Genomic DNA, 15,840 nt, shown 5'->3' on the forward strand with positions numbered 1-15,840 from the left:
AATCCAACAAACTTGATTCGGTCAAATTTTTAAAGCGTACGATTTTTTTTCTGGTTGTATTTTAAAAGATACAGTGTGCATTTAAGGGTTAAGCCGATGACTTTAGTTGCTAGTGCTTAAATCTTTTTTTTATTTATTATTGTAATTTTAATTATAATAAATTTGGAAATAAATAAAATAAAGAGATAGTTTCTGAAATACTCTGAAATGTCACAGGAAAATATTTTTTGTCTTCATTCACGAAATTGATTGGTCCAATTATTTTTTCATTGAAATTTCTTCAATCTCCGAAATGATAGTATCAATCTGCATCGAATAACTTTTCACTACATGTATGCAATTCGTTGTCGAATATAGTACATACACTGTCTTTCTCTCAGAGCGCAAGTAGTGATGTGAAGAGAACACTTGCTTGTCAAATACCACCAAGTACTTATCCGAAACAATATGTGTTCCAAAAAAAAGGAACAATACAAATGTAAGTACTTGAGAAAAAGTACAACATGGATTCTCTTCACTTCACGTGGTACCACAAGTATTTCTCAGTTATGTGCAAAGGAAAACTTTCCGTTATTATTAATCATAGATATGTATGTATGTCACATTTTCACATGAAGACATGAGAGTAGCAACAAGAAGTTACTCGTGGCTTTTGGTGTTCATCAAAATGTGTACCAATTATTTTGCGACTCTCTCAAATAGATGTACTCATGTAGCAAGTACACGTGTACTCTGCATTTACAAATGGAATTGTGCAGACCTCTAGTATCAATCACCAACGTCGATTGAAAAACAAATTGATAAAAATAATTTTTGCGATCGATTTTAATTTTAATTAAAAAATTTGTTGAATCAATTCATTTTAAATTTTATTTATTTTAAAAATTCAATTAAATTTCTAATTGGAACATTTTTTGGTGATATTTTCAAAAGGTTTTCAATCAATAGAATTCCATATTGGAAAGTTTTTGGTGATCTTTTTGTTTTGTTTTTTTTTTTTTGAATAGGGATACAAATTTTTCTAATAGTTTATTAGTTTTTTTTTAACAAATCTTCAAATTCGATTAATCGATTTTTATTTTTTTTAACAACACTAAAGTGTTGACATAAGTCAGAAGTCACAAAAGTTTAAAAGTCACCTTTTGGAAAAAACAAACAAAAATTTTAAAAATCAACCTTTTCAAAAAAGAATAAAACTAAATTTTCTAAATTTTGATAATATCGAAAAATCAATTTTTAGTCCCCAATACAATTCCAAATATCGCCTGTATTACTGAGGGAAGATAAGGAACTGCTGAAACATTTTTTTGGTGTTCGGCCGAAACGGTTTTAGAACTCATTTATTAGAACTATTTATGTATGTGGGAGCATGACCAATTTGATGCAGGGAGGATCTCATGAGCCAAAAAAAAAATGAATTTTAGATGTGTGGAATAATATTGGATTTATTTTCTTGAATAATGGTTTTAGCAGTATGAATTAAAAATTTGAACAGAACAGAATTTTTTTAATTGCTGCGGAAATTGTACTTTGAAATTGTTTGACAGCGTGGTGAGATGCCCAAGGCATCAACAATTTTACTTATCAATTTTTAAAAGTATCTTAAGTATTCTCGAAATCCCAGCAGGGAAGTTGTTAAAGGGAAAAATATTAATTATTAATTATAAATATTAAGAAAGATTTAAGTGTTCATGAGGCATAAACAAAAAGCCATAACTATTTTTATGCAAGGCGCACACAATAAAACCGACAAAAACAAATTTTGCTTTTGACTTCATTTGCCTTTTTATAATAGCTTTTTTTTTAATGGTTTTTATATCACTTCGAGTGATAGTCGATTGGATTAAAACATAGCAAATATTTAGCACTGCATTTTAAAATATTTAAAATAAAATATCGTTTCTCTTAATTTAACCCTTTAAACTTTAATATTTATACATTCTTTTGTGTATAATTTCTCTCCCAAAACAGAGGATCCAAAAGATTTAATAAGAAAATGCCTAGTCGTTGATCCTGCCCAAAGAATAAAAGTCCATGAAGTATTACAACATCCCTTCTTCAATCAAATGGTAAGTTTTTTTACATCTTTAGAAACAAATATCGGTTGTGGATTGTTTGGTAATTTATAAAAAAAAAACAAAACAAACGAATCAACCCACATCAATCTTAATAGCCCACAATCATTATTTCTTGCTATAGTTTTTTTCGATTCCAAATGGTGAAAAGCATTTGGATGTAAACATATATAAAAAATTCTATTCTCTGTAAAATATAGATATCATATTCATTTCAGTAGTTTTGTATAGCATTATTAGTTCAAACATTCCAAATTAATAAATTTTCTTCAACATTTCGTCCATTTTTTTGTAATACATATATTTTTGAATTTTATAAATCACTCACTTTCATTTCGATCTTTCTATTATCATTTATTTATTTTTTATATTTTTATGACTTTAATTTCCTAATATTTATTTTTTATTCTTTTTCTCCTCGTTTGTCGATGATGTTCTCCAATATCTTTATTTTTTGTTTTCGTACAAAAAAATAAAAAAAAAAAATAAAATAAAAAAAAATATTTATGTGTATATCAAATTGTTTGAATGATGTACACAACAATCACACACTAAAGTTGTTCGAGCAAAATATCGATGGTCTCAAGCGCAGTCTCTCGACCAAATCTAGGAGAATGAGTCGCATTGCCGAGATAACAATGGTAAAGATTTGTTTTTGGGTTAACAAAAGCTGTCACTGCTGTCTCAATACGCAACGAGTGATTGTTTTCTTTATAATTTAATTTTCTTAACTCCTTCCGTTCGTCCAAAATAATTTAAAAAGTTTTTTTTTTTTTAATTCTGTTTAATTTCCGTTTTGTTTTTATACAAATTATTATCCTTTGTTTGTTTATTGTCCCATTTACTTTTGTTTATGTTACGTATCCTTTTTTAGTGTTTTTTTATGTTATCTTATCAAGGATATGTATATATAAGCATGTTTGTGCCTGATTCCTCCAACAAGAAGCATTGAATTTTGTTTATGTCTGTTCTTTTACTTAATACAAAGGTGCATATATAGGAAACTAAATTGAGTTTTTTGAAAAAACGAGTTCAAATCATGAAAAATTAATTCTGAATTTTTATTCATGGATATGATGTTTGTGATAAGATAGATCATCATCGTCATTGAGGACTATCTTAATGGTGTTGGTAAGGGAAGGGAAGTTTTTCTCGAATTCAAAAAACAAAATGGGTTAATCAAAAAAGACATATAGAAGTTTTCAGCTAAATTTCGGAATTGACGATTGCCATTCCATTCTAATATATAAAAAATATTTTCCTATTCGTCTTCATTATATATCATTGCTTTTTTTAAACAATTCATGATCGTTTTTCTCCTCCTATCATTTACTATTTAAGTCATCCTCATAATAAATAGCTAATGTCATTAGATTTTGATATAGATCATTTTTGCCATCCTTGCTAAAAATTCTTCATTGATTTTTCCTAGTGAAAATTATTATTAATTTTTTTGGTTTATTTTTTTTTAAATACAACATCAATTTCTCTTTATTTTTTTTTTATAAAATCCAACAAATAAAAAACATTTTTAGGTTTTATTACCCGAACCCTCTTTTGATGGCCAAAAAACCACTTATCATCTGCGCGAACAAAGCATCCATGCAATTCGACAATATTCCAAATTCTATCAAACTAATTCCACTAACACAAACCTATTGAATTCCAATAATTATCATCCTGGACAACCCTCATACCCCACTGGCAATATGCAGCAAAGAGAAAAGCAGATTATTTTCAGTCAAAATAACAATACAAGTAATAACACCAACAACAATTTATATGGCTGCCAAAATCATAGTGGATACATGGATTATTGTCAAAATTCGACACAAATCCCGGCGCCGGATCCATTATCACAGCAACAACTGCAGCATCAAACGTCAGCATATCATCAGTTGTCCTCCCAATTACATAAATGTCCTTCCCATCAAGATTTTTTCTATACACCCCAGGCAGGTTTTTCTTTTCTTTATCTAAATTTTAGTTTTAAGTTGTAATTTTTTGGCGGCACAATTTTTTTGTTGTTGTTACTTTTGGAGAAAAAGTAGAAAGTACTCTATATGCACCTTTTATTTGTATTGTGTGTGTATGTGTGTGTGTATATATTGTCCATGTATGTGCGTATGTTTTGTACGCTTTTTCAGTTGTATATATATGTATATAATTTTTTTTTTACTAATATCTTTGAATTAAAAAAAAAATAATTTAGAATAGGAAAGCATGTTAAAGGCTTAAGTTTAATACACCAAACAATTTTTCTATACAATATTAGATTTTTACGTCCATAGCTTCAGGAGGTCCAAACGTTTGATTGTCGTGAGAGAAACCTAACGTTTCCTTATAGGCTGTATATGGAACTCAGGGAAAAAATGTCGATAGAAATAAAATTTTGACAAAATTTTCTATAGAAATAAAATTTTGGCAATAATTTCCTATAGAAATATAATTTTGACAAAATTTTCTATAGAAATAAAATTTAGCGAAAATTTTCTATAGAAATAAAATTTTGACAAAAATTTTATATATAAATAAAACTTTGACAAAATTTTCTATAGAATGAAATTTTGGCAAAATTTTCTATAGAAATAAAATTTTGAAAAAATTTTCTATAGAAATAAAATTTAGAGAAAATGTTCTATAGAAATAAAATTTTGACATTTTCTATAGAATGAAATTTTGGCGAAATTTTTTATAGAAATAAAATTTTGACAAAATTTTCTATAGAAATGAAATTTAGAGTAAATTTTCTATAAAAATAAAATTTTGACACAATTTTCTATAGAAATAAAATTTTGACAAAATTTTCGATAGAAATACAATTTTTACAAAATTTTCTGTAGAAATAAAATTTTGGCAAACATTTTCTATAGAAATAAACTTTTGACAACATTTTCTATAGAAATAAAAAGTTGGCAAAAATTTTATATAGAAATAAAATTTTGACAAAATTTTCTATAGAATGAAATTTGGGCGAAATTTTCTATAGAAATAAAATTTTGACAAAATTTTCTATAGAAATAAAAAGTTGATAAAATTTTCTATAGAAATAAAATTTTGGCAAAAATTTTCTATAGAATGAAATTTTGACAACATTTTCTATAGAATTAAATTTTGGAAAACATTTTCTATAGAAATAAAATTTTGACAAAATTTTCTATAAAAATAAAATTTTGACAAAATTTTCTATAGAAATACAATTTTTACAAAATTTTCTGTAGAAATAAAATTTTCTATAGAAATAAAATGTTGACAAAATTTTCTATAGAAATAAAATTTTAAAAAAGTTTTCTATAGAAATAAAATTTTGACAAAATTTTCTATAGAAATAAAATTTTGACAAAATTTTCTATAGAATTAAAATTTTGACAAAATTATCTATAGAAATAAAATTTTGACAACATTTTCTATAGAAATAAAATTTAGAAAAAATTTTCTATAGTAATAAAATTTTGACAAAATTTTCTATAGAAATAAAATTTTGACAAAATTTTCTATAGAATTAAAATTTTAAAAAACATTTCTATAGAAGTAAAATTTTGAAAAAATTTTCTATAGAAATAAAATTTTGACAAAATTTTCTATAGAAATAAAATTTTGACAAAATTTTCTAGAGACATAAAATTTTGACAAAAAAAATCTGTAGAAATATAATTTTGACAAAATTTTCTATAGAAATAAAATTTAGAAAAAATTTTCTATAGTAATAAAATTTTGACAAAATTTTCTATAGAAATAAAATTTTGACAATAAAAATTTAGAGAACATTTTCTATAGAAATACAATTTTGATAAAGTTTTCTGTAGAAATAAAAAAAATTAGGCAAACATTTTCTATAGAAATACAATTTAAAAAAAAATTTCTATAGAAATAAAATTAAGAGAACATTTTCTATAAAAATAAAATTTTGACAAAATTGTCTATAGAATTAAAATTTTGACAACATTTTCTAAAGAAATAAAATGTTGACAAAATTTTCTAAAGAAATAAAATGTTGACAAAATTTTCTATCGAAAAAAATTTTGTCAATATTTTCCATAGAAAAAAATTTTGGCTAGAGAAATTAAATTTTGGCTAAAATTTTCTATAGAAAGAAAATTTTACAAAATTTTCTATAGAAATAAAATGTTGGCTATAGAAATACAACTTTGACAAAATTTTCTATAGAAATACAATTTGGCAAAATTTTCTATAGAAATAAAATTTTGACAAAATTTTCTATATGAATAAAATTTTGACTAAATTTTCTATAGAAATAAAATTTTGACAAAATTTTCTATAGAAATAAAATTTTGACAAAATTTTCTATAGAAATAAAATGTTGACAAAATTTTCTATAGAATTAAAATTTTGACAAAATTTTCTATAGTAATAAAATTTTGACAAAATTTTCTATAGAAATAATATTTAGACAAAATTTTCTATTGTAATAAAATTTTGAGGAAATTTTCTATAAAAAGATTTTTTTTTAATTCAATATCTTTAAAATTTTTAATTTTCGTGTTATTCCTCAACCTATTTTTGAACGTTACACAGTGTATGGTCCTTCTCCCAATTAACTCAAAATTTGACTTTTTTAAAAAATTGATAAAGTCGACAGTTTTGTCATTATTGGAAAGCCAACTTTTGAAGTCACGCCTTTTAACTTTTTGGTAATATTTCAGCATAAAAGGAGCTTAATCACATTCCCCTTTCTATTCAAATTCGACTTTTTTCGTTAGAATTCGATTAGTCACAATATAAATCGATATGATTCGGGTTTCAAAAAATTCAAAAGTCGATAAGGTGATTTGAATATTACAAACAGTGGACTTCGAATTTTCGACTTAAAGTAAATTTTTCGACTAATCTACGAAAATAAGTTTTTAAATTGAAATAACAAAAAAAATGCTGAAAATTCAGCAGATTATGTCTGTTATTAATAGCGAAAGTATTGTGAGTGAAGTTTTAATCTAGAATAAAAAAAATATCTTTTGGTTTATGAAAACTCAATAAATAAACAAAATCTGATAAAAACTCAAAATTTTTCGAATTCTTTTGCTCTAGACGGAAAAAAAAATAACGAAAATGTTTCCAATTAAAGTCTTAATTGAGTTTTAAAAAATATTCAATTAAAAATTTAATTGATTCAACAATTTTTTTAATTGCAACAAAAATCAATCACAAAAATTAATTGTATCAATTAATATTTTAATTGAATCAATTAATTTTTAATTGACTTTCAATTAATTTTTAATTGATACTATCATTTCTGTGATTGAAGACATTCCAATAGAATGTTAAAATATTAATTGGATCAATTACTTTCGTGATTGAATCAGAATCAATGAATAGATTCAATTGCGTGGAAGCAGCCACTGGCTGTTTGTTATTTCAGATTTTTTCTTGACTGATGTATTAACAGTTTATCGAATGGCATTTATACGGGTAAAGTAGGTTTAAAGTTTAATTTTATTATGGGGGTATATATTTATATAAGATTCGATAACGAATTTACGATGTTTTCGAAGCCTTCCTTTATTATTTGTACACAGAAAAAAATTTTCACTAAAATTTTTCCAATTAAAGTCTTAATTGAGTTTTAAAAAATATTCAATTAATAATTTATTTGATTCGACAAATTTTTTAATTGAAACAAAAATCAATCACAAAAATTAATAGTATTAATTAATTTTTTAATTGGATCAATTAACTTTCAATTAATTTCGTGATTAAGTGAGACATTTTCTTTTTGTGTGTATTAAATTGTTTTATCTTCTACAAGACTTAAATAATTCAATTTTATTTTATATAGTTTTTATTAAATTTTTATATTGATCAGAGGATAAAGTGCTTAACAAAAGTACAAAATCTAACACTAACTGACTTATTAACTGAACACAAACAAATACAAAATTACTAAAAATACAAAATTAGATTTTGCAAAAAATAACAATATTGCAACTATTGCTTTACTACAATATAACTATTTGCACGTGAAATAATTTGTAAATATATTTATAATACTACCAATTCTAATTTTTATTCCCTGTGCTATCATCATACGTTATATATACATACTAAAAAAAATATTGCAATTATTTGTTGAATTATTAATAATGCCCAACTAAAAAAAAGAAATATATGGGAATTCTTACAAAGTGGTTCTCTTGCTCTCTTATGCACATGGTAAAAAATGGCTTTTGACAAAACAACATTAACATTTATTTTACAGGAGAGCTATTTTAGTATTTTTTTTTTCTTTTTTTCTTTATGGAAGTAACAAAGTCGATGAGACCCTAACGCTTAAAATTATATAAAGTATAATAAAAAATAAAGGTTAGGTGGTAGCCCGATGTATCAGGCTCACTTAGACTATTCAGTCCATAAATAAACATCATAGAAATAAAGTAAACGTGCAAAAATATAGATTATTATTTATAATAAATAAAATATAACATTTTTTTAAAATAAATAACAAAGTACAAAATAACTTTAAACTAAAATAAATAAACTTATTAATTCTAATTATTAATAATAGTATTCGAAAATGAATTAATTAGTTACAATTTATGTTACGTATTTTATTTGAATATCATATAATATAGCATAATCATAGAAAAAAGATTCCCAGCAAAAAAATTTGGAAATTGTTCCAAAGGCACAACTTAAAAAGCACTTCCAAAAATTACCCCCAAAGATGTCCTTTATTTTAACTACACATGAAGTTCTTTTAATTTAATTTTTTATAACTCGCTTTTTCATATTTTTAATGGGTAATTTTAACTTTTTTTGTTCCAAATAGGTTAAAAACAGAGTGTGAAAATATTAAATCCAGTCTAGAAAATTTGCGAATTTTTGAAAATATTTAAGAACAAACGTTTCAGACGAACATTAGAAAGCATTAAAAATCATAAAAAAATTATAAAAATTATTTATTTGGCAAAATATTACAAAATTTTTTTAATTCACATCCAAAACACTGAATTCGAATCACACCTTAGAAGTGATGCAAATTCGGTGTAACGGCTACAGAAATGGTGGGCATCCGTCCTAGCCCAGCAAAAAAAGCGTCGCCAAAAAAGTAATGAAAATGTTCTTTTTGGATCCGGAAGTGGTGCAAAATTGACGCAGAAGCGATGAATTTAACATGGGCTTGTCATAGGACTAAAGTCCTCCATTTCAACAGCCGTTGCACTGAATTTGCATCACTTCTTTTGGTGTGATCCGAATACAATGTTTTGGATGTAAATTAAAAAATTCTGTGATATTTTGTCAAATAAATAATTTTTATAATTTTTAATGGATTATAACGCTTGTCGGAAACGTTTGACCTCAAATATCTTCAAAAATTCACAATTTTTTCAGATTGGATTTAGCATTTTTTTCGACAAAATTTGAATTCTTACTCCGTTTTTAACGTATTTGAAACAAAAAAAAACTTAAAATTACCCATTAAAAGTATGAAGAAACGTAAGTTATAAAAAAAGAAGAACTTCCTGGGTAGTTAAAATAAAGAACATCATTGGGAGTGCATCTTCTGGAAGTGCTTTTAAAGTTGTGCCTTTGGAAGAACTCCAATTTTTTTGCTGGGAGGCTGCTGTTAATAACAAACAGTTTTTTTTTGCTAAAACAGCAAACAATCTGCTATTTTGGAAAAACAAACATAGTGCTGAAATGTTAGCCGTGTGCTGAGCTCTTCTGCTGATCCGAATAAAATTATAAATACACTCCGGTCTAACAAAGAAAAACACATTTTTTTGTCAAAATTCGTTTTTATTATTCAACATAGTTCCCTTCAAGAGCGATACAACGATTATAACGACCCTCCAATTTTTTTAATACCATTTTGGTAGTACTCCTTCGGTTTTGCCTCAAAATAGGCCTCAGTTTCGGTGAACACCTCTTTATTGCAGCCAATTTTTTTCCCTGCGAGCATCCTTTTGAGGTCTGAGAACAAGAAAAAGTCGCTGGGGGCCAGATCTGGAGAATACGGTGGGTGGGGAAGCAATTCGAAGCCCAATTCATGAATTTTTGCCATCGTTCTCAATGACTTGTGGCACGGTGCGTTGTCTTGGTGGAACAACACTTTTTTGCAGACATTTTAACAAAAAAATCATTGGATCAATTAATTTCAATCAAAAAAAATTGTTCTGTGTAAGAATGTAATCTCTTTAAAATACATTTTTGGGGAGCTATTTAATTTTAAATCTTGGTTCTATAATATTAAAATTAGTATATCGACCTTATTTATCGAACTTTCATTCCCTCTTTGCTATATATATTACAAAAGCTTTTCACTTAAAAATAAATGTCAGGTTAAAACTTAAAATTATACCAGATACTTCAAAGTGGCTCCGAACCTCCTGCTCATTTCATTGGCACTTGTGAGCGGAGCTGTCACGTCTGCCCGTTCTTTTTTAAAAGTGCCGATCTTCATGTGTGCTCCGGTTCTCAAATAAAAAAGGGTTTTTATGTTTTTTTCGCCTCATTTTTCAAACACTTCTTCAATGTAAAAAATGTTTTCACAGTTAAAAAAAAAACTAAACCAAATATGTAAAATCCTCAAAATAAGTCTTAGTCTATATTTAATGCTTTTTTACCTTCAATATATATCTCAGTTAATTTAAATATTATTTCTTTAAATCAATAATGTTTTCATTACTTTAAGAAAATTTTGCATTACTTGAAAGACATACGACTTTAGCGAAGTGACGCAAACTGCTAAGTTTGTTGATTAACTTTGAAATTCTTTAATGAATTTTCTTTTAATGAAAATTTTCTTTTGTCAATAGCTTCAATTGCTAGTGTTTAAATATTTATTTATTGTAATTTTTAATTATAATAAATATGTAAATTAATAAAACTTTATTTTAAATAATATTATCCTCAATATTATGCAAGTTAATCGTTTTGAAATTTAGATTGCATAATCATTCATATTAGTCCAATATTTTTTTTCAATGTAAATACTTTTAATAGCGTAAAAAAAAATTATTTAAACAAATAATAATAATAAATCCTGGTAAGGTTTGAAACTGCGTTTTTATTTTTTTATTCATAATAATAAAGAAGATTTCGAAAAGTACTTAGAATGTTATGCCTTGATGGCACTAATATCACACATATTTAAGGCATGTCTTTTAAAGCAATGAAGAGAATCCGAAAATTGAGTACTTCTGTTAAATTCATTAGAAATTATCCGGATAACAACGCACCAAAAAACTGATAACTTGGATCCGGAAGTGGTGCCAAATTTGATCAGAAGCTATGAATTTTATATATACAGAAAAAATATCACCGAAATACTTCCAATTAAAAAGTTAATCGAAGATTAAAAATTAATCAATTAAAAAATTATCACTTAATTTTAACAAACAATTAACTTTTTAATCAAATTTAAAAATAAAGCCAATTAAGGAAATGATTGAAAATGTTTGCGTTTTTAATTTAATTATTAATTAACCCACTTAAAATTCTATCTAAACAAAAAACTTCTTTCCAATTAAAAAATATATATATATATATTTGGAAACATTAGTATCATTGGTTGGAAAATCCAACTATAATTATAACCCGAAATTTAAAAAAAAAATTAAGTGATACAATTAACTTTTTAATCAAATTTAAAAATAAAGCCAAATTTAATTATTAATTAACCCACTTAAAATTTTAGCTAAATAAAAAAATTATTTCCAATTAAAAAACTAATTTAAAAAAAATATTTGGAAAAATTAGTATCATTGGTTGGAAAATCCAACTATAATTATAACCCGAAAATAAAAAAGTGATACAATTAACTTTTTAATCAAATTTAAAAATAAAGCCAATTAAGAAAATGATTGAAAATTTTTACATTTTTGATTTAATTATTAGTTAACCCAATTAAAATTTTAACTAAACAAAAAAAATATTTCCAATTAAAAAAAAATAAAATAATTTTAAACTAATTTATTCGTAAATAATTAATTTTATTGGTTGGAAAATTCAACTATAATTATAGCCGGAAAATTCATAAGAAAGTATAAACTCTTGTAAAATTACAAGTAAATTATATTTTCTAAAGGAAAAATAATTATAAATAATTAAAAAAAATAAAAAAAAATAAAAATATAAAAATAAATAAAAAATAATTAAAAAAAATTAAATTTAAAAACTAATTGAATTTTTCCAACAAAATCAATTAAATTTTTAATTGAACCAATTAAAAAGTTTATTGAATGAAAGTGCTGTAAGAAATCAATAAATTTTTGAAACAAGTACATATTTTATTTCTAATTTTTAGTGCAATTGATCATTTTCGTGATTGAAGAAATTCCAATTAAAAAATTAATTGGATCAATTAATTTCGTTATTGAAAAAAAAAATTATGTGTAGACATGTCATAGGGCGAAAGTAAACTTTTACTTTCGCATTAGTTCTTGAGATGCGATGTTAATTCTGTATTTTTTTAATTTTTTGATCGCTATTTCTACGTAAAGAGTTTTAGAATAATACTAACAAAGTTTTTTTTTCGCAAATTCCATGTTTGCTGAGAAATGGATCGGTAAACTTTTTTATTTTTTGTTTTTGGAAATTTTCATTGTTTTATTTTTTCTTAGTGCACTTTATACACACGCACAAAAATAATTTTTAGATTCAATCACGAAATTAATTGTACCAATTATTTTTTAATTGAAATATCTTCAATCATAGCAATGATATTGTTATCATACTATATTGTATCAATCATCGAAGTCAATTAAAAAATTAAGTGATCCAATTTATTTTAATTATTTTCTACTATTAATTTTTGTGTTTGGTTTTTGTTTTAATTAAAAAAAATTGTTGACTCAATTAAATTTTTAATTGAATATTTTTAAAAATTTTAATTGGAAATATTTTGATGAAAATTGTTTCTGTGCAGTAAAATTCAGAATATTTAAATTTATTGCAACGATTTTTTATAAATCATCTCAAAAGATCGTCATGTGAAGATAACCATAAGTCCATCTGAAGAAGAGCATTTTTTATGAACATAAAAAGAAATGGCTTTCATTTTTTTGATGCGAAGGGAAGGACCCATGCTATAATTTTGAAGGATTTTTTTAGATGTATTTTCATTTAAGAAATGGTAAAATATTAATATCATAATTTTTTAAGCTCTGATTTACAAAAAAAAATACTATTTTTATGTTAGCCTGATATCAACGCAGGCTGGTTTTTCCTCCAAATCAATTACTTTACATTAATTACAATTTTAAATGAGAGCTCATTGGACATGAGAATTAAGGAATTGGTATTATTATGCTATTGAAAAGAAAATGTCAGATACCCATCTTACAAGCCTGACTATACATATGTTTCAGTGTTGGCTAATCGACATTTCCATAGTCTCTAGTAAGATCTCATAAAAAAAATAATTTACTTTTAATTTATTTTTAGAAAATATGAAATAAAATGTTTTGTCAAATGAATAGACTTATTTATGTTATTTTGTCAAAAGTCCACTGATATTTATTCTAGTACATATGAAAGAAAACATTCCGATATTGCCTTGCATGTATTGTGAATTAAATATGGAAATTTTTTTATTCTTACAATTCTAATTCGATAAAAGAAAAATTTCGATTACAGGTTTCAGTTAGACAAAACACAATTTTTGAATTTTCAGCAGTCAGTTTTTTATTATTATATAACATTATTTGCTAATTTAATCTAGAATTAATAAAGAACAATATACGATATATACAAATTACCTACCTATAAAAATATATAAAAAATATTCCCATAATATTTCCTTGGCTTTTGTGCAATGTTGTATGTGTAGTGTTAAGTCAGTGTGATAAGTTTTTTTTGTTTTTCTGAAATATATGCTTAATTTAATTAATTTATTTTTCTTTAATTTTTTTATCTAATCTACAGCTTCGTAAACAGAGTCGTTTTAATGCCCGCAAGAAATTCCAATTTGCCATATTGGTAATAAGAGCAGTTATACGTATTCGCAGATTACGATACACCGCAGAACCACTGCATGTTGAAGAGGCTATACGTGATCCTTATAGAGTTAAAGTTTTACGTAAAGTAAGTAAATAAAATCTTGAGAAAAATCATTTAAATTATGGCATTTTAACAAAACCAAAAATTTTGCATCTTTTTGCAGGTTATTGATGGCTGTGCCTTTAGAGTTTATGGTCATTGGGTTAAGAAGGGTGAAGGTCAAAATCGTGCCGCCCTCTTTGAAAACACTCCCCGCACTGAATTACATGCTTTGTATATCAATAATTTAAGTCGATAGTTTATAGCATGTTCTTTTTTTTCTTTTTTCATTCATGTTTCGATTTCATGCTATCCGTTTCTGTTCCTAGTTTGATATTTTTTGTATTGTACTTGTATGCACAAAGAAAAAAAACACAAAAAGACCTGACAATATTGTTCACTTTGTTCACTTAGATATATAAATGAATATTAAAACACAAATCCAAAAATATTTATATAATTTTATGTCTACAAATATTGAAGAAACGCTATAGGCTCGGCAACTCATTGATCAAAAATCCTATTGTTGATAAGAGATTATTTTTGTTTAAACTGCAAAACAAAATTATTAATTAGTTTTTACTTGTAATTTATTGTTTAATAATAGATTTATTTAGTTCTCATTTTTTTTTTGTTTTTTAATTCTATCATTAGAATTAGCCTTGAAATAGAGTGAATTCTTAAGGCTTAAATTTTTAGTTTTAAGTTTATAAAAGTTGTTTGTTAAAATCAACGACCATATCTATAGAATTAAAAAAAAAATAGAATTCAATCTTTAAATATGCTATAAATATGTCTATTTATTTTACAAATAAAATAAAATGTTTTGTTGTATCAAATCACATATTGTTTTAATGGAAACTGGCATTGCTAACTAAGCGCTTAAGGCGATCTGGTTCTCACGGTTTATCTCAGTATTTCGGATGTCATTGTAAAAGTAATAAATAGGAAAAAAATAAATACAAATATATGAATTAAGGACAACATTTTCTATAGAAATAAAATTTTGACATTTTCTATATAAATAAAATTTTGACTAAATTTTCTATAGAAATAACATTTTGACAAAATTTTCTATAGACATAAAATTTTAACAAAATTTTCTATAGAAATAAAATTTTGACACAATTTTCTATAGAAATAAAATTTGGCAATTTTCTATAGAAACAAAATTTTGACAAAATTTTCTACAGAAATAAAATTTTAACAAAATTTTCTATACAAATAAAATTTTGACAAGAATTTTTTATAGAAATAAAATTTTGACAAAAATTTTTTATAGAAATAAAATTTTGACAAAAATTTCTACAGAAATAAAATTCTGACAAATTTTTGTATAGAAACAAAATTTTGATATTTTCTATAGAAATAAAATTTGCAGAAAATTTTCTAAAGAAATAAAATTTTGACAACATTTTCTATAGAAATACAATTTTCAGAATATTCTCTATAGAAATAAAATTTTTAAAAAATTTTCTAAAGAAATAACATTTTGACAAAATTTTCTATAGAAATAAAATTTTCAGAAATAATAGAATAGAAATAAAATTTTGACAAAATTTTCTATAGAAATAAAATCTTGACAAAATTTTATTTCTATAGAAATAAAATTTTGACAAAATTTTCTATAGAAATAAAATTGTGACAAAATTTTATATTGAAGTAAAATTTGTTTCTAGTGAAACAATTTTGACAATATTTCCTATAAAAAAAATATTGGCAAAATTTTCTATAGAAATAAAATTTTGACAAAATTTTTTCTATAGAA

The 15,840-nt window shown here is 24.3% G+C and overlaps 1 protein-coding gene across 3 annotated transcripts in view; it reads left to right on the top strand.

The window, feature by feature from the left end:
* PhKgamma (phosphorylase kinase gamma) overlaps positions 1 to 14,911 on the top strand; it is a 58,603-nt gene extending 43,692 nt beyond the window's left edge. The window contains exons 6-9 of one of the 3 annotated variants that reach the window (XM_075298756.1): positions 1,972 to 2,069; positions 3,611 to 4,030; positions 13,959 to 14,117; positions 14,197 to 14,911. In XM_075298756.1, the coding sequence (XP_075154871.1) occupies positions 1,972 to 2,069; positions 3,611 to 4,030; positions 13,959 to 14,117; positions 14,197 to 14,331 (812 nt within the window). In that variant the 3' untranslated portion in view covers positions 14,332 to 14,911. Of the gene's footprint in view, positions 1 to 1,971; positions 2,070 to 2,632; positions 2,717 to 3,610; positions 4,031 to 13,958; positions 14,118 to 14,196 lie in introns of all 3 variants that reach the window. The other 2 variants (XM_075298757.1, XM_075298758.1) reach the window with 2 other exon arrangements.
* The last annotated feature ends 929 nt before the right edge of the window (positions 14,912 to 15,840 follow it).

The sequence above is a fragment of the Haematobia irritans genome, chromosome 3, assembly GCF_050003625.1.
Source record: "Haematobia irritans isolate KBUSLIRL chromosome 3, ASM5000362v1, whole genome shotgun sequence".
Classification (NCBI taxonomy): Eukaryota; Metazoa; Arthropoda; class Insecta; order Diptera; family Muscidae; genus Haematobia; species Haematobia irritans.